This window comes from Calonectris borealis, chromosome 2 (genome assembly GCF_964195595.1).
Source record: "Calonectris borealis chromosome 2, bCalBor7.hap1.2, whole genome shotgun sequence".
Classification (NCBI taxonomy): Eukaryota; Metazoa; Chordata; class Aves; order Procellariiformes; family Procellariidae; genus Calonectris; species Calonectris borealis.
Window position 1 is genome coordinate 39,739,883 of NC_134313.1, and position 25,659 is coordinate 39,765,541.

Consider the following 25,659-nt stretch of genomic DNA (forward strand, 5'->3'; position numbering starts at 1 on the left):
ATTCAGAATCCTATTTCTGAAATAGTCTTTCCACTTCCAAGCCATAAACAATTAGTGCTGTAGTGGTGCTTAACAGATGGGCAAATATTTTTATTTCTGTGTTCTGGTATTAAACTTATGCATGAGACAATAGTTTTAAGAAGAACTTTCAGTAAGGGGAGGCTAATTAATTCAACCACTTACTATTGGAAGACAAAAGAGGAAAGGGTGATTACGTTGTATCACTATGGTTTTTAAGATAATATTGTGTTTCCAGTATTGGTGGAAGAAAGGCTTGCTCCATGCACCTGGGATAAGAACCATCCACACACTCCAAGAACATCTTCATGTGTTCTGAGACAGGAAAACAGAGAAGACTGATCAGGGATTGAAAATAGTCATGACAGAGAGAAATGCTTGACCTTTCAAAGAGTATAAGGCTATTTGTGTTAGAGTTTTATTTGGAGGAGAGTTCAGTCTTGAAGCAAATCACCTCATTGTCCCTGTTTATCATGCCCATTTGTTTGTTTTCCAGAGTGGTTTCGGTATGTGCTAACTAGGCTCCTTTCAAAAGAAACTAAGCCATTCTACTCCTTGCGTGCACCAAATGTACTGTAATCCTTGATCAGATTGTAGAGGTTTGACCAGTTATCCATCATTTTTGTTAGCTTTGAACCTCCTGTGGTAGGGTCTGGCTCAGGAAGTTTGAGTAAATGTGGTCTGCAAAAAAAGCTCCTGGGCTTGATATAGTATAGGTGTAAAAACCTCAGCAGCAGCTGCGTTTTGATCTGCTCCAGTTGTGCCAAATTGCTAATGCAGGTATAGCCTAATATGCCATTTATTGAGTGTTGTTTTTTATTTTTTTAAAGTAACATCAGACTGGTGATGACTAATTGTCAGGGTGCCTTAACCTTGTCAAGTGTTTGGAGATGGTAATGTTTTTAAATCTACCTCTGTGACAGTTTGTATTTTGGGTGGAACTTGACACACCTTTAGAAAGTGCTGTATTCATTAAGTGAGGTACCTAACGGTCCATTCTGAATGTTCTTGCCTATGGTTTTGATCTGACTGGTTTTCAGGGGCATGCGGAGGGGAGAAGAGCAGAAGATCCGTGTTTGGAATGTAACGGTATGGAGGAACCAACAGCTGGTACTGAGATCATGATTATAGCTTAAAAGCCAGCACAAATATTGGGAATCATATTATAAAATAACAAAGAGCCCTATCCCAGTTACTGAGTCTTCTCCTTCATTCAGTAAACATCCACTGTGGTATGTGTTCCCTTTTCTGTGGATAGGAGGAAATTTATTTCTCGCTGCTAAAGTTACTCCGTTGGTAATCTGTGCTAACTTTTGTATTTTGTGCATATATTGGAATTTGCAATATGATCTTCTTATAATAAAAAAAATAGTTATAAGAAGAGGAGAATCTTCCTATAATTTTCCTTTCAATTATTCAACTTCATCCTTTTAAACTCTTTCGATGTCCTACACTGTTCCTTTTTTCCCTTCGTAGCTGCTTTTTTCCCCATACTATTTGAAATTTCTTTGTATTTCTGAAATGAAACATTTTTGTCAGCTTAAAATGACAAAAATTACTGACTCTCAAAGCTGCACCAAGTATATAGGACCGCTTGGCTGCATAATCAGTGCTCTTAGAAGAAGTTAGTCTGCTTTCCAACCCTGGAAAGTGCCGGGGGGGGGGGGCGGTGAGGGGGATTGCAGGCAAGTTCAGCCCTTGGAGCAGTAAACCGAAGCAACATGCCAGTTCAGGCATGAGTATGTGTGGCTAGAAAGGTAGTATGAAGGATGACTTGGTATTTAGTGGACAAAAGAAGAGATTAGAGAACCATGATTGGTTTCAATGATTGCATGTATTCAGTGCATTAACTTCCTTTCATTAACATTATTTATAGTAAGTTGCTATAAAAGCAAGCTTGAAATATGTTTTGAAGTTCAGTTCCTAGCGGTTCTCCAGGTGGCAGAGATAAAAGGAACTTGTGAATACCAGCTACGGTGAAATCTGCTGGAAGCAGGCTCTTCATGGTGTTTAAAGGCAAGGCAGCGTCCTGACTCAGCTGAGCACTGGAGTTTGATCCTGTAGCCTAGCACGCTTTGCTCTATGAGAATATATGTGTTATAAAAGCAGGTAGTCGTCGTTTTTCACTTCCTTCAGCATGTCTGTCGGGTTTAGTAAGGTTTTACTCTCTGCCGTGTCCTCTGGTTGCAAGCCTTCCTGGTGGGGCTCGGGGTTGGCGGTGAGCCGCGCGGGGCAGCGCAGCCCCCGCGGCGCGAGCTGCCGGGCTGTCAGGTGACGGCGGCCCGGGCGCAGCTGTTGGCGGTGCCGGCAGCCCCCGCCCGCCCGCTGCCGCTCGGGCCCCGGCACCCTCAGACGGCTTCCAGCCCTGCCCGGGACCGGGGAGGGGATTATGCTTCACGTCGGGGTGATCCAATGGGAATTGCATTGATCTGGTGTTTAGCTCTGATCCTTATCAAATGGATTACTTCTAAGGTAGGCCATTTCATTATTCTGTTTTGACTAACTGGGTTTATAAGTAGCCTGAGAGAAAACAAGTCATTAAGAACTTCACGAGTACTTATTTTTCTTTCTTAAATCTAATCTGTTTTGGAAACACATCATTCGTCATTTAAGATTGGGCTTCTTAAGTGTTCATACATGATTTTGTAGCTCTCGACTTTTGCCTGCCTTGAAGTGGGAAGAGTGTGTTTGTAGCAGTGCCAGTTAGGAGATGAGGAAAAGGGATCTGAAATGTCTTCTGCATGGCAGGGGTTTGCTTGCCTCCTTTATTAACAGATCTTCAATTTTATAGCGCTTTAAAGGCTTTGTGAAAATAAGGAAAAACAATTTAAAACATAGTGAGAATAACACAAATTAGCATGCTTTGCTTCCTGGACAGGATATCCTTTTGGTATTGTTGATTTCAGGGTTACGGGAGTGGAAATACCAGTTTTGTTTGCTTAGGTGAAACACCGGCTACTTCACTTGCTTTGTAGCCTTTCCATTTGAGATGCTTGTGCTTTGAAAAGTGTTGTGCTAATGTTAGACAAAATTAGGAGTTCCTACTCTCTCATTCTAAAGGACGTAAGTGTCCTTATGTATAAGGATAATGTATATTGTGGTAGTAAATGTAGGTGGGATTAGTGCCTGGAGATGAGACCAGGCTCTTCTCAGCATAGCTCGCTGCCTAACCTGGAATTAATTCCAAAAGGAGGAATAAATTTAAGTTTAGGATTGTGAAGGAGGGCCAGAATCACTGGAGAGAATGAGGGAAACTGAAAAAAAATCAGAGTTCATGCATTTATATATAGATAGCTTTTTTAATTAATACACAATTTTAACGTTTTTGTACAATTAACAGGAGAATCTGAACAAACATGAATTTGAATTTGTTGTGAAAACAAGTTTTGCCAGGTATCTGTGCCTGTACTCTTCAGTCACTGCCAATAACACAGTTCTAAATTTACTAAAAGCAAAAACGGTCAGCCTTAGTTGCTAGCACTTGTGATAACTTTTGTCACATCAAGAAAAAGTCCAGGATACCCTAATGGATGTTCACTGGTGACTGGAGGCAGATTCTAAATGCCAAAGTTTTACAGCCAGTGTGCTAGCCTAGTAAGTCATCTGCATTTTACTGGTATACTGATGAATTGCTGGTTTTCTGAAACTTGACACAAAAAGCTACTTAAGGATCTGTAATTCAGTTTGGTTAAAGATTCTATTAAGCTGGGAAAAATAGAAATTCCAGGTAGCTGACATAATACAGTTAAGCATAAAACCTCTACTATTTATGGTTGTGTTTTTAAATGTGCTAATGGTTGTTTCTTTTAAAGAATTGTTTGTGTGTGTGTTCATCCAATTATCCTACTTTGCTGTTGGTTTTGAGTCCTTTTGTCATTCTGATTGAGTTTCTAAAGGTAATACCCCTGTGTGTTTCTGTCCTCACTCAAGTCAATCACGCTTTTTTTGACTATGCTTTCTTTTCTGATAAATTTTCAAGCTTTTGTTTTGTATATTTTTTGTTAAATCTTGAAGTTTTTATGTTGATAAAACTTTGGGTAAATCTTATGATGCCACATGATATACATCTAAGGTGTATGAGAGAAAAAACCTTACAAATGCTTGTTAGATGTAGTTATCAATAATTTGATAACTGTCATTCAACCAATAGCTAAGTTTATAAATGACTGCCATCCATCTTGGGAGACAGTCATACGAAATAGCTTTATATGGAAGAAAATAGTAAAATTGCCACATTCAGATATTTGAAGGGGGAGTGTGTGTGTCTTATTGCGGATTAGTATTGCTTTCCTGAAATTAAATAAATTTTCTTATCACTGGTTTGATAAACTTTCAAAATACCGCTATGAATTCCAGCAAACTATTTAGAAAATAGTAGTAGGACCGTTTTACGGTGGCTTGTCCGAGTTCAATGACAGTTACTTACGTGCTTTAAAAGAACATTTTCCAGGGCTTTAGTGAGTAAAATCTTGGTGATATCTTGTGGAAAACTGTGGATCTTAGGTTAGTATGGAACTTTTAATTACTGAAATAATTCTAAGAATTATGATAAATGACAGTCTCACTTTTGAAATCGAGTAATAGTTGGAGAAATACGGTCTAACTAGTTTGTCGTTCTAGGGAGTTCTAGCTGATAAACTGTCTTAGAATCTTAAATTGTTTCCAAGTGTGTATATTTGAGGCAGCATAACTAGCAAATTGCAGTTGCCATAATATAACAACTTCTCCAAGCTTGTTCTCAATTTCTTTTTCTGAAAACAACCCTCTGATTGTTGGGCAAATATCTTGGGCAGGAAAGCCAAGTAGGTAAAAATACCTGACTGGCTGTGTTGCTGTCCTCTGGCTTTCCTTTCCCAGTTTCTGAGTAAACAACTGAGTCGCAAAATGAGGGTTGTGCACTCCATCAAAAGGCATAATGGTTCTTTCTGATGGGAGCTACTGAATTTTGAAGGCCGACATCTCCATCAGTTTCTTTCTGCTGTTACAGAATGAGACCAGCAGTTGTTTTGCTTGACAGTCTGAAAGCTGGCTAGCTGGCGTTTGCGTAAATGAAGTGCCCAACAGTAATGCTGGTGCTCTGCTCTGAACTGGATTGGGAAGTCCTTGTGGTAAAACTGATACATCAATGGGAATGCTGCTGTTTGGCACAAACAGCAGCAGGTGCTCTGTTTCCAAGTACATGCACATGCTGTACTCCCTAGCATCACTGAAGTGGTTTCCCTTTGAAGATATATCTATGTGCTATTTTGGCATGTCATTCCTGTCGCATGGCCCTTAATAACTTCCTATACACTTGTGAAGAGATTTTCAGAAAGATCTGCCTTAAACCTATCTTTTGGTAAATACTCCCTTCGCCTGTTTTTGTAGAGTCCTTGTATCATTTTTCTTGAAGGATTAATGGATCTTCCGCTTTAGTTTGAACTTCTTACATTCATTTTCCATAAAGATGTGACAAAAGAGAGGAGAAATGAAAGCTTTTCTTACTGTATTGTCCTTCGGAAGAATAAATGACACTCTAATACGAAACTGAAATTTAAGGTGAAGTTTTCAAAGTGGAAGTCCAGTGTAAACAATCCTTCGCAGTCATCTTTCTGACATCTGTCTTCACTGCTGAAACAAAACAGCCCACCCAGTTCAGATGGCTGCGCTCAGGTCTGGAAGGGAGCAGGGTGGTTAAGAACCTCACCTCATCATTTGAGGAATTTGTTGAATCACTTGAAGTCCAGCAGGTATTCCTACCAGACCAAGTTGTCCTTATGCTTGAAAAGACAACCTGCCTCAACACATTAGGATTGTCTTCAGTTTGAGCACTAGTAATTATGTCTGCATCTTGGAACGATGGTCATTTGTTTGAGATTTGTACAGAGGGTCGAGGAGTTCAATATGCTTTACGGTTGTTAACAGGTACAAAGCTTCAGGTAGACCAAAGAGGTGGCAGAGATCTAGAAATAAAATTTTATGTAAATGTGTTAACAATATTAACAATGACATGATATTTTGAAGTGCCAGAAGTCAAGCTCTGTCCATGAAGTTTTTAGCCAAGGTTTTTAAGTAGGCTAATACGGTGTATGCTACAGTCATCTCAACTGTGTAAGTAAGGTAAATTTTTAACGTAAGTATAGTCTTGATGTCTTGGTGTAGGCTACAGAGAGCGGGCCTTTGATTAGCAATGAGGGAGGATGCATTTTTGGTGGTCATCAAGGGTAGAATCCTAGTGATTAAATTGTTTGAACTGTTGAGTGCTTTACAGAAACTTCAGCTCTTCAAGACGTATTTGTCTTTCCACTTACAAATTTGCTGTGCATGGCAGTTCACATATCAGTAGAAGCTGATGCATTAAATCTGGTCTTTCTGTTTGCTGGATTTAAAAAGTGGGATCTGGGCAGAGTGTCTTAAAGAACCACAGGCAGGGTGGATTAAATTACTTCTCTCTTTTAGCTTTTTTTTTCGTGTATTTTTCTAGAGCAGTGTAGGAGGTAGTATAACGAATATGCTGACAGTATTATTTGAAGGGGGAAAATAGGTCATATACCTCAATGTACGGTATGTAGTCTGTTACCTATTCAGAGTGTGAAACACAAAGCAATCCGTGGCTGGATGAGCATAATATTATTTAATTTACCTACCTATCACAAGTTGCTGAAAACCTCTGTACCATTAGCTCCCTCCTGTGTCTCTGACTGCCCACCACCGTGCTCCTAACTGTCCGTACCTCACTTATTTGCCAGGTCTGATCATTCATCTGGTGGTATCTGTTCCTTCGGGGAACTTGCTAATAAGTGTTTTCTTCTTACCTATTTTATTTAACAAATTTCAATGAATGAAGTATGTTTAAGACCTCTACCCTTTTAGCAAAATTAGCTGAAATTGTCCTACTACTTTTGAAGTATTATTAGTAAGGTTTACGCAATAAATTCTCTTCTTCCTTAGGAAACCAAACTTTGAAAGGTAATTTTAAAAGGATTTGATTGTTCAAAGATTCCTACGAGATCTTTCAGAGTCCTTGCAGAACGAAATCACTTGTTTGTATAAGCAATTGGTTTATATTTTTAAAAGTGTGCTTTGGGTTTGATATCATACATGGATGTACTAATTTATTCAGCAAATAATATTTTAGATTTTAGAGAGCAAGTAGTATTTTAGAATCAACATATCAAAAGGGTTTATTTTTCAGTAAATTTTTGCATATTGTTTTCCTTCTCAGAGACTAATACTCCATTTGGGCATGGTTCTTCTAGCTGCATGTGTGCTTAGCTTCCTCCTGTATTAGATTACAGAACTGTACTGGACGTGTCCAGAAATCTGTGATAGACAGGTGCAAATTGCAAGTTAGCACTAAATTACATCACTGATTGTGCCTAGTCAGTGATATGAAATGTTCCAGGCAACTGAAAATATATTCAGCTGGGATTTGCTGAAATTCAAAGGTAGGTTATATGAAGAAATTTGAAAATGTTAGTGGGAAATCAGCATCATTTTCTGGCTGATGAGATGCATCGCTGCCTTTCCCATCAGGACAGGCATATTGCTGTGAGAAATTGCTGTACAAACATATTTCAAGGGAAGGGTTATTTGCATGGCTTATGATCTTCCAAGGAAATACAGAACAAAAGCTAAGACAACAGAAAAGTGCAGTACAGGGAGTTCCTCCCTGTAGTCTTTACAACAGCTACTATAATTGGACTCCATTTGGAGCTAGGTCTTTGGTCATTTCTGTAATTAAATATTAAACTTACCTTTGGAAAAACTTTTCTGATTTCAAGTGTAAGGTTTTTTCTTGTTTTAACATGAAAAAATATTAAAAAAATTAAGTGTAACTTCTGGGTTTGAGTCAACACATCAGTTGTACAAATCATGCTGATAGAGGTTATTAATCTCGAGTCTTCCTTTGTGTGTATTCAATTTGTTCTGGAGATAGATGTTTATAAGCAATTTTGCCTTTTTTCCTCTTCCAAGTGATTTGTTTCTTTATCTCTTTTTCTTTCTTTTAGAATTCTTCTCCCTGTCCAACATCTGTTTTTCTGTCCTGTTTCCTAACATGGTTTGGTTTCCTATCTTCTGAACTTGTGTATTTTCAGACTGTTGTGTGTCCCTGGTGTAGTGGTGTTCCTGCTACACAGAGGGAAAAAATGGGTGACTGCATTCACCTCCAGGTTGGCTTTTATCTGAAGTTCTCAAAGGGGTATGATAACCCTTTGTTGCACCCAGGACTTCACTGTTCTCAGTGTAAATAAGAAGTGTGGTGCACACGGAAAGGTCATAGGAGTTTTTAACGCGCACGCATACAAAAAAAATCTTACTACTTTAAAGAACAAATGTTGTGAATGGGCAAAATTGAAGTATAATTGTGAAGGTGATCCTCTGATCCTAGGGTTAAGAAATAACATTAATGAAGGCCCTAGGAAGTGGCAGAAGATGGTGAAAATACAGTAAAGGCAAGGCATCAGGCTGGGTGCTAGGTCGCGCCAAACTTTGAAGACTACATGATGCCAGTGTTGTGTAACTATGAGAACATTCCGCCAGTTTTTAGCTATTAGAGGACCAGTGCACCATACTTCCTGGATTATAACTATTACTGCATTAGCTGAGTATGTATGGAACATACATATTTTGTGTAGGTAAGAAATACAGCCTGCGTGGGAGCATCTCAATGTTGTGCACGGGTAGCTTGGTGACTCTTTTAAACTTTTATTATCAAATGTGAAATACCACTTGCTTACTTTCTTTCAAATACCTTTATGTATTACATCCTGCTTCAGTGGGACCTTGGTTTACCTACAGAAAGTATGGGGTGGAATGAAAGTAGCATGTGGCAGCCAAGTCCTGCCCTTGCAGAATATAGGTTGAATTTCTAGGACTGCAGTAGTGGTGTCATTTGAGTCCTTTTACTTCTTTTAAAACTACTTCTAGTTTTGAAAGATGGAAATACTCCATAGGTAAAAGTAAATAAACAAATAAACCAGGAACTGCAAGTATTTGTTTTAAGCTAAGTATTACATTCTAGAGGCTATGAGGAGCACAGGGTTTTTTGTGTCTGCTTAGTCTTGTTCTGTGTCTTTTTTATTGTGAGGAATGATTGAGGAGCATCTGGAAAGAAATTTAGGGGGGGTATTTTTTTCCACACTCTGGTCCTGTTTTTCATAATCTCTTCGCTACCAATTCCTGTCCTTCTTTTGTCCTCTCCTAAAACAAAATCAGTATATATCTATTTTAAAGATGCATGTTCAAATTTCCAAAATTAATTTTGAGAGTTAAATTGGAAATGAACAATTGATACTTTATTTGCATTTCAATTTTAAAATGATTCAGTTCTAACTTGCATAAAATATACTTTTTTTTTTTGCAGAGACGTGGAGCAATTTCCTATGACAGCTCTGATCAGACTGCGTTGTACATTCGTATGCTAGGTAAGCATACCAGTTTCTATATTGCAAAGTTCTAATGTTTGTGATTGATTTAATTTTTTTGTTGTTGTTTTAATATTTGAGTGTTGAATTCTTAAACTTATCATTCCCTTTCTCCTGGATAATATTCTGGTTAGATTCTTTAGAAGAGTTTGGGTTCTTTTGTGTTGACTTGGGTTTTTCGGTTGTTTGCCTTTTTTTGTTTGTGTTTTTTTTTTTTTTTTTTCCCCTCCGAGTTAACCATTGTGTTAGATGTTTTACTCCTATATTAAAAAAAAAAAGTTCTTGTAATTAACGTAACGTGTTTGGTAGAAGTTAAATTTTCCAAGTGACTCATGATTGATCTTCATTTCTGTGATGGAGTTTATCACCTCTGCGTGGTATCCTTCTGGTTAAAACTGTAGCTTAGAGAACATTTGTGTGAGAGTTACCACACTGTTAAAAACTTTAATACTGAGACTATGAAATGCTCAAGGTGTTCTTAAAATAATGATATGATTTTAAACAATACTTTTCTTATTAATCCTAGAAGATGACTTGAGAAGGGAAAGGGCACAAGACAGGGCCAGTAGTTTAGTCAACTTACTGAAGAATGTTTCCAGAGTAGCAACTAGATAAAGGGTTAAGCCGAATTAAAATGAAAGAGCAGTACGGGGAGGAGTAAGCATCTGGGGGAGACCTTCTGTGATAGTGAGTGCATGGAAGGTGTTCAGGTCAGTCGTTGAGAGGAGAAAGACGCAAAGCTCTTCAGTACTTCCCGCACCTCTTCTGGAGGCTGCTGGTGGTGCAGATGGCATGGGGACTGTGTATATGCTCTGTTTCACTGCAAAATTATGCCACTTAATTTAAGCCATCTTGAGCTATGATTTTGTGTTGAAATGGACTATGAATGCTTGCATGATGTCTCGCACGGCTCAATGAACATCAACAGCTAGCGTTTATAAATTCTTAACCGGCTCCAACTAAATCAGCCAGAACATGTCTTTTTAAGCCCTGAGTCTTTTCAATTTAGTTGTATATTGTATGTATTGAAGTCCCCAGAAATTCATAACTGCGTTGCCTATGAACTTAAAGTTGTAAGCTATATGCATGTGTACACGTGTGTGTATAGTCATAACCTACCTATGTAGGCATACGCATGCATATGTATATATAAATCCAATTTTGACTTAGCATATTCGCATTTTTGCTTTTCAATTATTTTGATTTTTTTAAGTTTGTGAAGTTGTTAATACTATAGCACTGACTGTCTACTGAAGGATTTTTGATAAGAGAATGTAATTACTTTGGAGATTTGTTAAGAGGAGGAGGACAGGAGATGCTGGCTTCTAAATGTTTTTTGAAAAAGCTGTTGGGGTTTTTTGTGGTTGTTGAAAATGAAATAAACCTATTTCCAAAAGTTAAAATAACTTTTTTCATTTTTAATCATCCTTTTTGCAAGATGAACACTAGAATTCTTCAAAATGTGATTTTTCTGTTCTAGTCATAAGAATAAGAAAGTAAATTAAGGCCTGAGGTAGTTTAGTTTCCTTGATTTTGTGATACTTTTTTTTTAAACTAAATTTATTTTGTGCTGTAACTAGAAAATACATTTTTTTTTTCCTGCTTCAAAATCCTACAAATTGAGTACTTTTAATTCCACAACAGGGGAAATATGTATTAATTTATTTTCAAAATGCACTGATATGCTTGAATTAAAGGTACTGTAATATATGTCTGTGGTTTTATCTTTTTAAAATTAACTTGCTAGTGATAGGAACTCAAGTTGTAAGAAAATAATTAATTTCTGGGGAGAATAATCTGATTTCTTTTGCTGCTTTGGAAGTTTGACTGTACCATGAAGTAGTTAGGCCCATCATTTCTGCAGAAGGGTTTGTGATAATGCTCAAGTAAATCTAGAGGAAAGCAAAGCATGACTTCGTGTGGTTCCTGGTAGACACACCTTAACTGAGGGAAAAATCTCATTTGTTTTGAAATCTTTCTTTGACTATTCTCATAGGCAGAACTGGAATATATTCAGAAAGTGATGTTAAGTAAATTGAATTTTCACTTGTTCTTTCATTGGAATTAGTTATTAGACCATGTGACTGGTGCTTGTTATGAATAGCATAACTCTTGCTGGCATTCGTTGCTGTTCAATGATGCTAGCTATTCAGAGGCAGTAAGTCTTTTAAAGGATTGACCTCTTCTAACTTCGGCTGGGGGGAGGAGGGTACCAACAAGCAAACAAAAAATTGCTCATTGGATGTTTGAATCAGTATTGTATTACTTTCTCACTTGTTGGTGATCACTTTGTTTTCCCGAATGCTATGTACACTGTACTGTACAAGTTAGCAACTATTTACAGATTTATTACTGTTGTATTCGTAGATGGACTGTAAAAAAGACCAGCCTGAAAGCTGAACAGTTGGATGCGTCGGTATATAGAAACATTCATATCAGAATAGATTCAAGAACGAATATATTCAATTTGAATTTTTTGCGAGAAATGTGAAGTATCGCATTTCTCATACTGTATTGTGAGGGTTTTGTTTTTGTTTTCGGGTTTTTTTTATTTATTTATCTTAATACATTTTAGCAGAGTAAGCTGTAAGGAATCCTCAGCTGTAACTTAACAGCAAGTTAGGCACAGTCATGAGACATTTTGACTTTTACTTGGTTGGTTATTATTCCAAAGAGACTACATAAACTATTAAAATGTACCTCAATAAGGTATTTATTTTAGCAGACCAAAAATATAAAGCTAAGGGTATTTAGGACACCTCCCTCTGCCTCTGTTTAGGTGTGCTGGCTGTAGAGTTGCTTCCTTTAACGTTTTCAGGCTGTTCCAATGGGAATCCAATGGAAATTCATTTGCACCAAGTAAATAGAAATTCCTGTGGTATGGCAGTGTTTCCAGGTTCAATTTAAAAGATCAAATTATAGGGGCACACAAAATAAACAACTAACTCTTAACTGTCTTCATCAGTGTCGATATAAACAAACAGCGTTGACTCTTATGACTCATCTGTCATACCCCATTCCCAAAATATACACTAAGCCACTCCTGAGTGGCTTGTTTACTATTTTAAAATATAGATACAGATGCAGCATTGTAGAATTTTTCTTTTAAGACCTCGGAAGGGCTAATATATCTGCATCACCTCAGTCAGCTACTTCTCTCAGCAACTATGAGGAATTCTCAAAATTTCTTGTAAGTGTTTCTGTGTAATCTTGATACTTTCTTGATTTTTCTCTTCTTTGCTTTTCTGGTTTCTTTTTCTTGTTGTTTTATATTGCCTGAAGGTTTTGCTACTGTGCATGGGGTAGAAAGAGTGGGGCATTGACTGCTTGTATTGGTGAGCATGCACCTCTCAACTAAAACTGGAGCATTTTACCCTCTTTTAGAGGTCTTGATCACTTCAAATAGGAAACAGTGAAAGCAAGCTATTGTGTAATGCAAGTGCACGCTCTTCTCCGGTAGTGGTTGTTATGTTGTATTCCTTTTGGTTTAATTCTGGCATATTCGGCTGACCTGTCATCTGTTTCTCCAACAAATTTAATAGGAACTTTAATCTGTGAAGCTAGCAATTCTTTCTGGAAATCCTGCTCTTCACAACTTCATGGCTTTGACTTGGGTGGTTTACCTTGAGGTGGCTGTCGTAATTTCTGCTCCCAGCTGTCCTCCGTGATCTCTGAGATTTCTGCCCCTGCTCCAGAAGGCCTCAGCTCCCCAAGCAGCTGCTGCATTGTTACTGTGCCACACTGGAGTATTAGGGTAGCACGAAGTATGTGCTGTGTAACCCTAACGCGCAGGGATGTCAGCTGTGGCATTTCAGCTGCCTCGTAAGTATCAGAGCTGTCCTTGCGGTGTGAGCAGGAATCTGAGAGAGGGGTAGGAAAAATGATCTGTCTCAAGGTAAGTTTTGTTACAGTCCTGATTCCTTTTCAGTTTTCAGTTGTAGCTGCAAACCTCCCTCTTGCATTCCTTCTTCCACTATTTATTCAGTCTTCAATGAGTTTCTGCCTGTATGGCCTTTGTCTTAAAAATGCAAGCAATCCTGGTCATGTAGAACTATTCTGGAAAAAAATCTAGTGAAATACTTAGCCAACAGATATTTTATCATGTTTGTGCACAAAATCAGATTTTGAAAGGAAGGCTTAATGTTTTTTAAATCTTTCTCTTCATTCTTTGGATTCACAGAAACTATCAAAGAGGAAAAAAATTGGTCCTGGAAGTCCACTGTCATTAAGATGCTGGACTTGAATGCGTTCCCCTAAGGAAACAGAGGAGTCTTTTTCAGAGTGGTTAAAGTGGCTAAAGAAGAGACACTTACGATAAAAATGGTCAGCTTGCTACCGTTTCTGCCCCCCCAAGGAAATTTACCTATAAGCAAACGGTGTGATCTGATGGCTTCAAAAGATTTTGTAACCAGTTTGATATTTTCTTAAAAGGCCTAAATAAATGAAAATTATTCATAAGTTCTTTTGGTTTAGGTGTTGAATTTTAATTATCTTTCAGCTACCGTAAAAATGATTGGCTCTGAGGTTGGACTTCTGTTGCTGTTTGAAGGAATTATGTAACAGTGTCCTTCTGTCTGATAAAAATAATCTTAAATCTGAAATGTCTTGTGCCTTTTTTTTAAGTTACCTGTGATGATAAACATGTCTCTTCGTTAAAATTAAATTCTGTATTATTTCAGAGTCATAGGGTTACAAAAAACTAGTGCAGGATGTCCCAAGCAAATTGATGCAAATACATTATGTTGTGTGCAAGCACAACGAAGTGGGTGCATTTGGGATCTACTGATCTTTGCAGGTCAGATTAACTAACGTGAATGCATAATGATGGTCCAGTATTTCTGGATGTTTTGGGACTAACTATACATATGCAATAGAGATTAGTTTCACTGTGATAATAGCACATAATTTCATAATGTGCTAATGTGCAGCCAGTTTGATGCTATTCCTTTTTATGCTTCTGTATACATAGAAACTTCAGATGGATGTATGGTATCTTCAAATTCCACTCGTACCAATTTTTTCCAAGCACATTTACTGTCTGAAATCCTGGAAAATGAAGTAGTTCTATACAATGATAATGGAGACAGCTCTTCTGTCTTCATTTTGGCCCAATAGGAAATTTCTACTTTGTTTACTGTGATGAATTCCAGTTTTGTAAAAATAGTATCTTTTTCCAGAATATAAAAAAAAAATCATCCATTGTTGAGATCTTGATTCTTAACAAAATACCCTCTGCTTCTGCCACGATCAAGGAGAGAGAGTTTTGTTAGGCAACTACGTAATGAAAATATTTTGCTTTCCTTGTTGGGAATTTCTCATTTCATCTGTATGCCGGTAAATACCCTCATTTTACCTTTATCTTATTACAATCGCCTTTTTAATAGTTTCTAGTGCATTTTTAGTACGTAATTTCTTCTTTTGGCTAACTATTCTGTAAATAGACATTTAATATTTCCTGCTAAAAGCAATAGTTAGTTAGTTGCACTTCTGCATTTCACTTGTAGACAGTTTTGCTTGTTTTCCTACTCAAAATCTGTAACATTGCAGGATCTATGGTGTTAGACTAGGTACTAGTAAATAAAAAAGAACAAAGCAGAGAGAAATTTTCTGGATATCATTCATCAGATGAACTTGCTTGTTTTGTTATTTGCAGAATTCCATGTTAGTCTTCGGGTATTTTTCTGTGAACTTTTCCTATTCTTGACACATTGAACAAGTAAATTGTTCACCAAAACGTAGTTGTACACTGACTGAAACTATTTGCCAATTCACATTATGGTTGGTAAATTTTGAAAGTTAAGACTGCCTTGAAAACTAAACATAATTCACAAAAGTTGTATCACCTTTTCTGTAAAAAATTAGCTCAACTAAAAAAACTCTTTTATTTTTCTTTTAATTCAGCTGGTGAACTCATTCACACAGCTGTAGCTATGACTGATTTCCCAGATAAATATGAGTGAAAGGTAATGAAAGTTGCATTTTCCTCCATGTAAACTGATATTTTCATACACAGCTACTAATGCATTCGCCTCCTCTTTTCCAAAATTTCTTCCCTTTTTCCTTTTTATTAATTTATTTTGTAACTAAAATTCACCAGTTGCTTGTGCCTAACAGAAGAGTTCTACAATTTGCTGCCTCTGTATTGCCTGGAACAAGACAAGCCTCTTGCACCCTGCTCAGATGAATGCTTGAAACCTTTATAAGTAATATATTGTCAGTGGTCTGAAAAATAATATTTACAGGTAGTAATTGGGTTACTTTCCCTTGCAGCTCTGTTAAGGTTTTCAGTTTCAAAAAACCAAAAGGAGTAATAACTGAAAACCACATGTATTTGGTATGTTTTTACTGATATGTAAACTTTAGACTCATTATTTGGGGACCCCTGGGCCTACTTATCTTTTTGTGGTCCTTCCAGCGTGCCTCACAAGATAATTCATGTTAAGTGTGTCACTATAGATATGTCAGTGTTTATAGACATGTGTCTCTAGAAAGATACCTGTTAAGTATTAAAAGTATATTACTGAAGTTTTAGTTAGTATCTTTAGCTATTTTCTGACAAGTTGCATGCTTCAGCATTGCAAATTAGCAGGTTGGAGAAGAAAAGGAAAAACCACTCTAAAGATGTTATCAGTTGCTGGAAAGAAATAGCTATGTTTTTATTTTGTTCTTATAAAATCAGTTTTATACTTAGTTTTGATTCATATGAAAATCACTGTGTTTGAGGAGAGGAGAATACTACACTTGAAGGATTTTCACAATTAGAAACCAGAACATTTTCACATCTTAAATTTCACTTTTTAGGATTTGAGGAGGGAGACACTATTGCATTTGATCCTCAAAGGTTTCCTCAAAGGTTTGCCCAAATTTGTAATTGCTAAAGGATTTTAACTTAAAGCTTTTAATCCAGGTGAACTACTTACATTAATGCATACAAATACCTAAGGAAAGAATACTGATCAGCTTTCAGTTGGTAAAATGCATAAGTAGAAATCAACTAGCATGCTAAAAGATTCAGGTTGAAGCTAATTGCAGTGCAAAATAGTTTGATAAAATTTTAATACTGAGTTTTGGTATTTTAATAGGCTCTTGTGTAATATTCAAACAGCTGAGCACAAGTAAGTAAATGCTAGTGGGAAAATATTCTGTTATGTAATATAAAACCATATTGTAACTAGCTTATTTGCTAAAAGCTACCATTTCTAGAAGCTGAATCTTTTTTGTATTATACAAAATGTTATCGTTTTATGTGTGTTACTGAGGAACAAATCAACTTTTAATGTTCTTGTTTCCTGTCATATTGAGGTGCATTTTTACCATACTGGTGTAGCAAGCCGTTCCTAATTTCATTTGAATGCTTATCACATGCTTCTGGCAACGTATGCTTAGGCAGGAGAGGTTTTGACAAGAAAGCATGCGATTGCATGTTTAACAAGTCTTCAAACTTTGTTTTGAATTTCACCTTTAAAACAAAAAGCATTGAAGTAGGCCTATTGTTTGAATAACCCTCCTCCATTAAGTACATGAATCTTTACCCCTCCAGGCTATGTTCATTTGCATTTTATCTCTGCCACTCTTCCACACTTTTATTTCACTCTTGACCCTGTTTCTAGGAGATGTGCGAGTAAGAAGTCGGGCAGGATTTGAAACAGAGAGAAGAGGTTCTCATCCATACATTGATTTCCGTATTTTTCACTGTAAGTATTTAAAAAGCAGATAAATGATAAATAAACAAAGGCTTCCATTAATTTTAACTACTGAGCCTCTAAAAATAAAGTTAGCAGCTTATATAGCAAGACCATTTTTTATACTTCTTAGGAAAATCTTTCATGCTACTTCATTACAAAAACAGAGAGAGGAAAATCTTCGCTGCTAAATTTTTATTTTTAAAAATATAGTTTAAAGTCATTGAATTTAGCTCTGAATCCCTGTGGAAATGAAGACTATCTTATATACAGCTACTGATGTGTGTGCCGAGTTCTTACTTGGCAGACTCAATCAGGTGAGAAGAATGCTTTCCTGCTTTTATAAAGCAGGAGAAGGGACTGGTCTAGGATGATGTTTGAAGAGAATTGGTAGATGTCAATATCCTTGACCTCATCATAATCAATTAGCATTACATTTACTCAAACATGTAGCTAGGACTTAAATTTTTTGGACATAGACAAATCTTAAATAAAAATTCAAGTGTTATAAGAAAACAGCAGACTAAATTTTTTTTATTATGTGTTTTAGGAAACATTTTTTCTCAGCAGTGTTAAAAGAATAATATTTTTGGGTAGTTTCACTTTTTTCTCTTCATCTATATTGTTATAACTAAATATGTCAGTAGTTGCAATATAAAAGCTTCAGTAACCACCAAACCAGTATGCAGCAAAAGAGCAGGGGATTTAAGTCTTAATTAAATTATGCTAATAATATTAAGTGTCATAAAATATCTATACCAACATTGTATCAGCACAATTCTGAGTATTCTGAATGCAATGGAGAGATATAGAAAAACTTATTTCATGGTAACAAGTGTGGTTGTTGTAATTACCTTATTAATAAAAATGAGTGGCAGAAACTGGTCTAATTAATATTCTGATCTTAAGTGAAGTTACTCTTTTTAAAAGTAGCTCATTACTTAAATTTAAAACTCTTAAACTCTTAATTTCATTCAAAAGTTAGTATCATAAAATAGGTGAGAAAACAAAGTTTGAAGAGTATGCTATATTGATTTTTTTCAATAGAGGATAAGAATTCCATCTCAATTCCTGATAATTCTATTGAGTATAATAAAAATTCTCTGTAGAAATAGCATGCCATTTATGAATTACATAACTATGTCTTCTTGTGTGTGTGTGGCGTTTCATGCTGATAGGGGAAAATATTAACAGAAGTATTAAAAGAACTACCTGTTAAAAGGCAGTCACATATAATATTATTGCTGTTGTCAAATTAACTGTATTTTCTGTGGTACTCATCACGCTTTCCATCCTGATGATTGTGCATCAGGCAGATCATGACTAATCAGGAAAAGGATTTTCACACCCTTTCTTCTTGTCCCTACTTGTTCAGGCACAGGCACCAACTTTTAGCAACATCAACTGTGGTGTCTGATGACAGCAAAGAATGTTGCTAGGAGGCCCAAAAAATTCTTTGGCTATAACTTTGCTCTCGAGTCAGCTGCTGTGGTAGTTTTCAGAGTTGCCATATTATAGTCGGATTTCTTTTGCACTTCAGGATTGTGGCCTGTTGCAGCCTTGCTCTTTGACTTCAGACTCCTGCTACCTTGTGGAGTTTCTTTCAAAGTCAGTAAGGAATTTAGCCCCATCTCTCACCATATCACTAATTATCTATTAATTGTGGGTTTTTTTTGTTTAATCAGTAAAATGTTTTCTTTTTCTCTGCAATGCTAATTGAGTCCTGATCAGTGTTTCCTTAATTGTTTTAAGCAAAAGAGTTTTAGTATCGTACTATCAGACTACAGGTAGAGAGAAGTTGTGGGAATAAGATTTGACCTTATTTTTAGGATATTCTCCCTGTCCTCCCTGGTAGCTCCAGAAGGATTTTGCCACATAGCTACATGGCCGAAAAACGTTCACCAAGATGAGCAATAGACAGCATGTGAGAGAAGCCAGCTGGCTGCTCTTTGCTTGGGGCAAAAACTGGACTGAAAAAGGTCTCTTCTGCAGCTGAAGCAGACTAAACCATCTGAATGTTGGCTTTTGTTCCCCCCCCGCCCCCCCCCAGCTGCATACTGAATGCATGGATATGCTTCCTTCATGGTATTTGTAAAGTTTCACTGTAACTTTCTTCGACTATCCACTAACTTTACTTTGTGGTTCTAGATATTTTGCAATTATCATTGCTTACCTGTTTTGCAGATGACTTACATACTGGCTATCATTCACACTGTTGAAGCATTATTGCCATTTTGTATTTTGCTTAGCTAACTTTTGTTGTTTATCATTATTTTCTTTTTCCGTCAATGATGTTTTGTGAAGAAGTTGAATGTCTTTCAGGAAGTCCAGCTAATAATCTGCTGACCAGTTCTCTTTTTCCAATATTTTATTAATAGGCCCAATATTTCATTGGTAGGTTTGAAGAGTACTGAATTTTAAATGCATTACTCTATTTTCAGGAAGCTACAGGTATTTTGTTGGGGTTTTTTGGTTTTTTTGGGTTTGTTTTTGTTTTTTTAAATAATCACTTCTGTTTCATAACGTTATTTTTGCTTGCAACTTCGACTAGTGTTACCAAAGTACAGTTCGTTAGCATTTAGTTCTTAAGACCAATTCTGTTTCTTCTTAAGGATTATAAGCTCAGTGTCTGCATCTTCATCCCAGAGTTCTGTAATTGGCACATGAATATTTAAGTTTCTAAATTGGCTAGAAGTATTCTCAACGGTAACTTCTTTCTAGGAAATCCGATTTTAAAATCATTGTTGGAAAAATGTCTTTATTGTTGTGGCTAGAGATGGTGGTATGGGAGTCATACCTGAGGATTATTAAATGCAGGATTTGACTGATGATCAAACTAAGTTTGGGTGGTAGTTTTCCTTTTCTATTATCCGTTATTGCAGAAATCACATTTTTATAGCTAATCACAGGAATTAGCCAGGAGGAATAGCTCAATAAACAAATTTTTGTTTCAACAAGACTGCTTCCCAGTGAATGGGGAAGTCAGGATTGTATTCTTCATGTTGGTTGGTAATTGGTTAACATCGGGACATCAATTAATAGTTTTTCTGTTACTGTGGTCTGTTGATTATGTCTATGTGGGGCCATGGGCATAAACTCAAGTTAGGAGCTAAAAGCTGCCATTTCTGAAGAGGAGAGAGCAACCACGTAACTTTCTTCCTCAGAAGTAAATTTTTACCTTAAATATAATGGTCTGGTTTTGTTCAGTGGATGTACATATTTCACAGTTGCACAGTAAAGTGCATACACTTTACTATTTTATTGAGTTGAATATAGAGCACTGGATCTACTTTTCACTCCTCAAGTAACAAGGAGAGAGTTTGACAGTTTACAGTCTGACAACCCAGCATGTACTGTTTGGTTTTCAGGGAAGTTATTGAAAAAGTGATTGCAGTGGTTATAACCACTCTTGCTCTCTGCTGGTTTACAAATGGACTACAATTAACATGATTACTTTTAGATTTTTTTTTTTTTTAACATTACTCAAGACATCATAGATAGTAATTCAGTCAGTAAATCAGTAATTCAATATGTTGATAAAAGCTATTGCAAAACAAAATCTTTGGTAGAAGAATTGGTAAATGACAGTATAAAAATATTCCCTTTTTCAGAAATAGCAAACCAGCAATAAAATTTTAAGTTTTGTTTTCTTGCTATTGAGAGGTTGTCAGTAATGTCTATTGTTTTTTATGTGCATGTGTCTGTGTGTGTATATATATATACACACACACACACAGTTAAACTTTGATTATGTTTGTGAGGATTTTCTAGCATGCACAAATAAAAGAATATATAATGTGCCCCAATCACTCACTGTTTCACTTGGGGGAAAAAACCCCAATCAGCGATGTGCTCAGTGATGTGTACAGTATGTTATAGTGAGGAAGTGAAGCCAAAATGAATAAAGTGAAGCTAAAGTGAATAATTAAAATAACAGCAAAAATATTGGGAAGTGTCTTATGCAGATACAACTTAAATTAATGCTTTCAAACTTCCTTTTTAGGAAAGGGTTGTTGGATATAGACTGGAAGAACCGGATAAAAACCGAATACTTCGGTTTTGTGAAGAGGAAACATTTTTTTCTTCTTGCTTTTCCTGTTGTATCTGCACCAGAATAGATAAGATCTTGTCAAAAGGTTTTTAGAATTCTCTCGTGCCACTCTAGTCTGAGCACGCTTCTATGGGGAGATGGTGATGTTGCCAACACATGTGGCTCTATTTTGTGTTTTGTAGATAACCGAATATGTCACATCTGTGAGTTAAAATATCTTAGAAAGAAGAAAGGTTTTTTGAGTTAATCAGTATGTTTCTGTAAACATTTAGGAATGAGTCAATTTTGAATCAAATTGATGCTTGCGTACAGTACAGTGCTTCACATAGGAGAGAAAACGATGTGATGGGAACTTAGATGGTTCTTCTCCTTAGTTGTATATGGAGACCTTTTAGTGGGGAGAGGAAAGAAAGGAGAGTTTAGGTGACTTTTATAGGTGATGGATAAATCTAATTCTCTTTCTTAAGAGTGCAAACACATGAAGAAATTCCAGAATGACATTGGTATACAGCTTTCAGACTGTTTACTTGGAAACTGCAGTTCATGGAACATTTTATATGCTACTTTGAGATCTGGCAAAGATGTCAGTATCTACTGTTTGTAATGTTGTTTTGAACTTTCCAGTTTTTCACAGATTTTCCAAATCATTGAAAAACATTTACCTTGGCCAGTGAATTCCCTCGGGTGAAAGGCCAGAAGTCAAAGAAGAGAGAAGAGTTCAAATCTAAATTGATTGCCTTAAACAATTTGGGAAATCTTTGTGTAACAGCACCTGATCATGCTTTTGACAATACCATCTAGAGGTTGAGATGAAATCAGCATAGTCCAGATGAAATTGAATGCCCTTCTTTTGTTTCAAGAAAATAGAGGAATTACGTGGCTGAATCTGGTTAAGAGTAATTATCTGTCTTGTTAACAGTCTACTGTGAAGGAGGGTGAGTTTCACAATGAATAAAGTCATGCAAGAAGATTTCTGTGTGGTCATAGGTTGAATGAAGTATTTGTTTCCCTGCACTGAGGAATGAAAAGCTTGTACTCCAGAGATTTCTGTAAAAGCTGCCTTTCTGTGAAGGATGCATTCTGAAATTGTCATCTAATTATTCACAATCCAGATTATTCAAATAAATTGTTTTCCTTAATGTGAGAGAAATTTTGACTTCGGTTTAGTGTGAAGAATGAAGTCACACAAAAGGAAGTCACAGAAAATGGTTAAGGAAAATTTCAGGGTAAAAGCTTCCAATTGAGAATACAGGACAGATTTTTTTCTTTTTTTTCTTCTTTTGCTATCCTAGATTGTTATTTTACCTACAATTTCTTCTTTTCAAGTTTCTGTAAAACAGCATGTGTGCTCTGGAGTCTGCACTGATACAGCTCACTCAGTGTTTTATTGCCGAGGTAAGTTTGACCTTAGAAGAAGACACAGCCACATTCTGTTTTTTTTCCTTTTGAACGTCTCCAATGTGTTCCTTCTCCAAGTAGCTTATTTTGAAAGGCTGCTTCTTTTTTATGCTGGACAATTTGGCATAAAGTATGTGAGAATTCTTTTGTTTTCATCTCTGCTCCCAGTTTGACTTTTGTATTGATGGACATAGAGACTCTTAAGGGATATTCTTTTTCTGTCAACCACATTGTGTTACTTTTGAATTTTTCTTTCATTTCTGGGGGTGAAAAACAGCCAAAAAGGATTACTTGATGGTTCTGTCATTCCATGGCTGTAGAACTGAAGATTTCTAGAATACCAAAGAACGGTGTTTTCTTGGAAGACATGAAGAAAAGGATTTGGTGCTGGTCTGGAATATATTATCCTTCTTTTGGGAAAAGAGTTGAACCATTATGTTGTGTACTTGTTCTTAAAGAGCATCTGTATCTTGATTAACACAGCATAACCCATTTTTGTAAGGGATATATGTGTATTCTGATGATATTCCTCTAAGTATTTTGCTTCAGTGAGGTTTGTTAGTTCACACTGTGCTATTGTGTGCTACAGATTTGCCTTGCCCAGTGGGTGGATTTAGGTAAAAAAAAAGTACACAACTGCAGGATTGTTGCGGTTATGGTTCAGTAAATTGGTAGGGAAAGAATATGCCTTGTATACACTGTTTCCTAGTCCTAAGATAATTGCAAAATGTTATGCAGCCCAGCACAGGAAAGGCATTGTTCAATTTACTTAATTTTGTATCCTTCCTGAGGTGTTTACAGAAATATTAAGAGGAGCCAAAATTCAAGAGCGTGATATGAGTAGAATCCTTTAGACACCTTTTCAATGTTTTCTTTACACTTTTGCTGCTGTGTAATGGCTCACAGTGACGTTGGAGAATTGGCATTTAATTGGCATTTAATGCACTTTGAGTAATTTCTCTCAAATTAGCTCCGCTTTGCGCAGAGAATTGGACCAAAGGACTTTCAGAAGTCTCTTCTGTCCCTTCCAACCTAAATTATTCTACTGTTCTGTGGCGCTATACTTTGCTAAGACAGTATTTCATTCTCTAAGATCCTCCAGGAAAGAAGTTACCTTTGCTGGTAGTGATGCCTAGCAGTTGCCCTCCACCAGGGAGGATCTGTTGAAAACTACTAGAGTTTTTATTAGAGTTGTGGTACTACTAGAGTTTCTTGAAACTTAACAAATTTTTCCGATTCCACTGAGTCAGAAGACACTTGCAAAGCCATGTTTATTTAATCCTTAACCCACAACTTATTTTCCAGCGATTATTATTATTTGGAAAAAAATGTATGAATGTGTATATAAATACATATATATGATACATTAAAAACAAAACAATCTGGCTTAATTTTTTCTTTTAAGCAGAAGAGGGGGTATAGTGCCTTACAGTGGTGCTAAGCAGGGCTTCAGAGTGGTTCTAAGGAAGACAGGAAGTATAATAAGGTAATTTAGACACCAATAGTCTTTATATGTAACTTTAAAATCCTTGTTGAAATTGTATCTTCCAAATGAAATCAGTTTTATATATGACTTTAGTACTGTATGTCTTAAAAGTACTTTAAAATGCAAATCATGAGTGGAAAACTTACAGAAGAGCTAAATAACAGGACTTAAAATATTTTTTTTTTAAATGTACACGGATCTAATATAATGCATTTCTTAATGGTTTGATGGGAATAGATGTGAAATTAGAATGCTTGTGGGTCCCTCTAGTGGTGTGAAATGCTATACTTTCAAATTCATAAATAGAAAATTATTTGTATCCTGGAAGGCCTTAGAAATTGAGTATATTTCTTTCAAATGTATATATTTACAGATACATGTATCTGTATATTACTTTCAGATACTATGTCAGGTTTGGCGATAGTATCTGCTATATAAAAATGATAAATGTGTAGTTGGGTTTAATATGGAAAAATTGTGAGAGATTACTTCCATGAAAAGAAGAGATTTCCTTGAATTTTTTAGGGGAAAAAACCTCCTCTGGTGGACCTACGCACCACAAACTTCAGGTTGCATGTTCAAGTATAGGAAAGATCCATCCTTTCAACTATTTTTTTTAAATTCCTTTTTCTGTTAGTGGCAGTGATACCAGAGATCCTCAGTTAAGCTCTTTCTATTGATAATAGCAAAATTCAATTATTTTTATCATGGATAATTTCCTATTTACCTTTTGGGCTGTAGCAGGGAAGAAATGGAGGTCTATGCTGGATAGCCTTGTTTCGACCAAGACTCCATCAGAGGCTGTGAGTCTTTGTGTTAAAAGAAAGTTGAAGCATTTTGCTAGGATTTGCTATTAATCAAAAAATTAAACCAAACCGTAATTAAGTTGTCATTCTTCCTTTTGTTGTCTATCCTTACTATACGAAAGATGCAAAAATTCTGAGAATAAATATATCAGTATATTATGATATTGTAAATGATTGTCACTTGTCTTTTCTCTACTTTGTATTTTATTTCAGCATGAGAAAAATAAATATTTAATATCCCTGTGAAATGTCATAATTTTTTTTTTTTTTTAGGTTTTCATGAAGTACAACACACTTAAAAGATTGGGAGTGGGAAGTAAAATAAGTGTCTTGGAATACGGATTAAATCTGTTGCATGAAGACAACTTATATTATTTTATGTTCTTGCTGTATATGCATAACACTAGCAAAATATCTGATGCTCATAAGCAGAATTATTCCTTTTTTCTTTATTTTAGAGAGAGGCATTTTTTATTATATCAGCATCTGAATTAAGATGCTTAGAAACAGGAATATTCTCATTTTAATAAAAAGTAACTTGGAAGGAATAAATACTTTGGGTGATATTCTAACTTTAAGTAGGGTGTGAAGAGTTAAGAGGGGAAGAAGAATGTCATGGGAGAGCTGCTGTTGACTAGGCACAAAGGCCTACAGTTTTGGTCTTCTGGTTCCTTGCATCGAAGGCACTTCTGGATGCTGTAGTTTCCTTCTTAACATGCCCAACATCCTGACTTTGCTTTCATTCCATTTCAGTTCTCAAGACTGTAAATGTCATATACGTTTATTTATTTTCTAATTCTAATTTGTCCTT

The 25,659-nt window shown here is 36.2% G+C and overlaps 1 protein-coding gene across 7 annotated transcripts in view; it reads left to right on the forward strand.

The window, feature by feature from the left end:
- Positions 1-25,659, forward strand: part of PDE7A (phosphodiesterase 7A) — a 78,718-nt gene that overhangs the window by 32,554 nt on the left and 20,505 nt on the right. For 2 of the 7 annotated variants that reach the window (XM_075141738.1, XM_075141742.1), the window contains exons 2-4: positions 9,365-9,425; positions 17,036-17,119; positions 22,485-22,553. In XM_075141738.1, the coding sequence (XP_074997839.1) occupies positions 9,365-9,425; positions 17,036-17,119; positions 22,485-22,553 (214 nt within the window). Of the gene's footprint in view, positions 1-1,878; positions 2,491-9,364; positions 9,426-17,035; positions 17,120-22,484; positions 22,554-25,659 lie in introns of those variants that run through there. The other 5 variants (XM_075141740.1, XM_075141743.1, XM_075141741.1 and 2 more) reach the window with 5 other exon arrangements.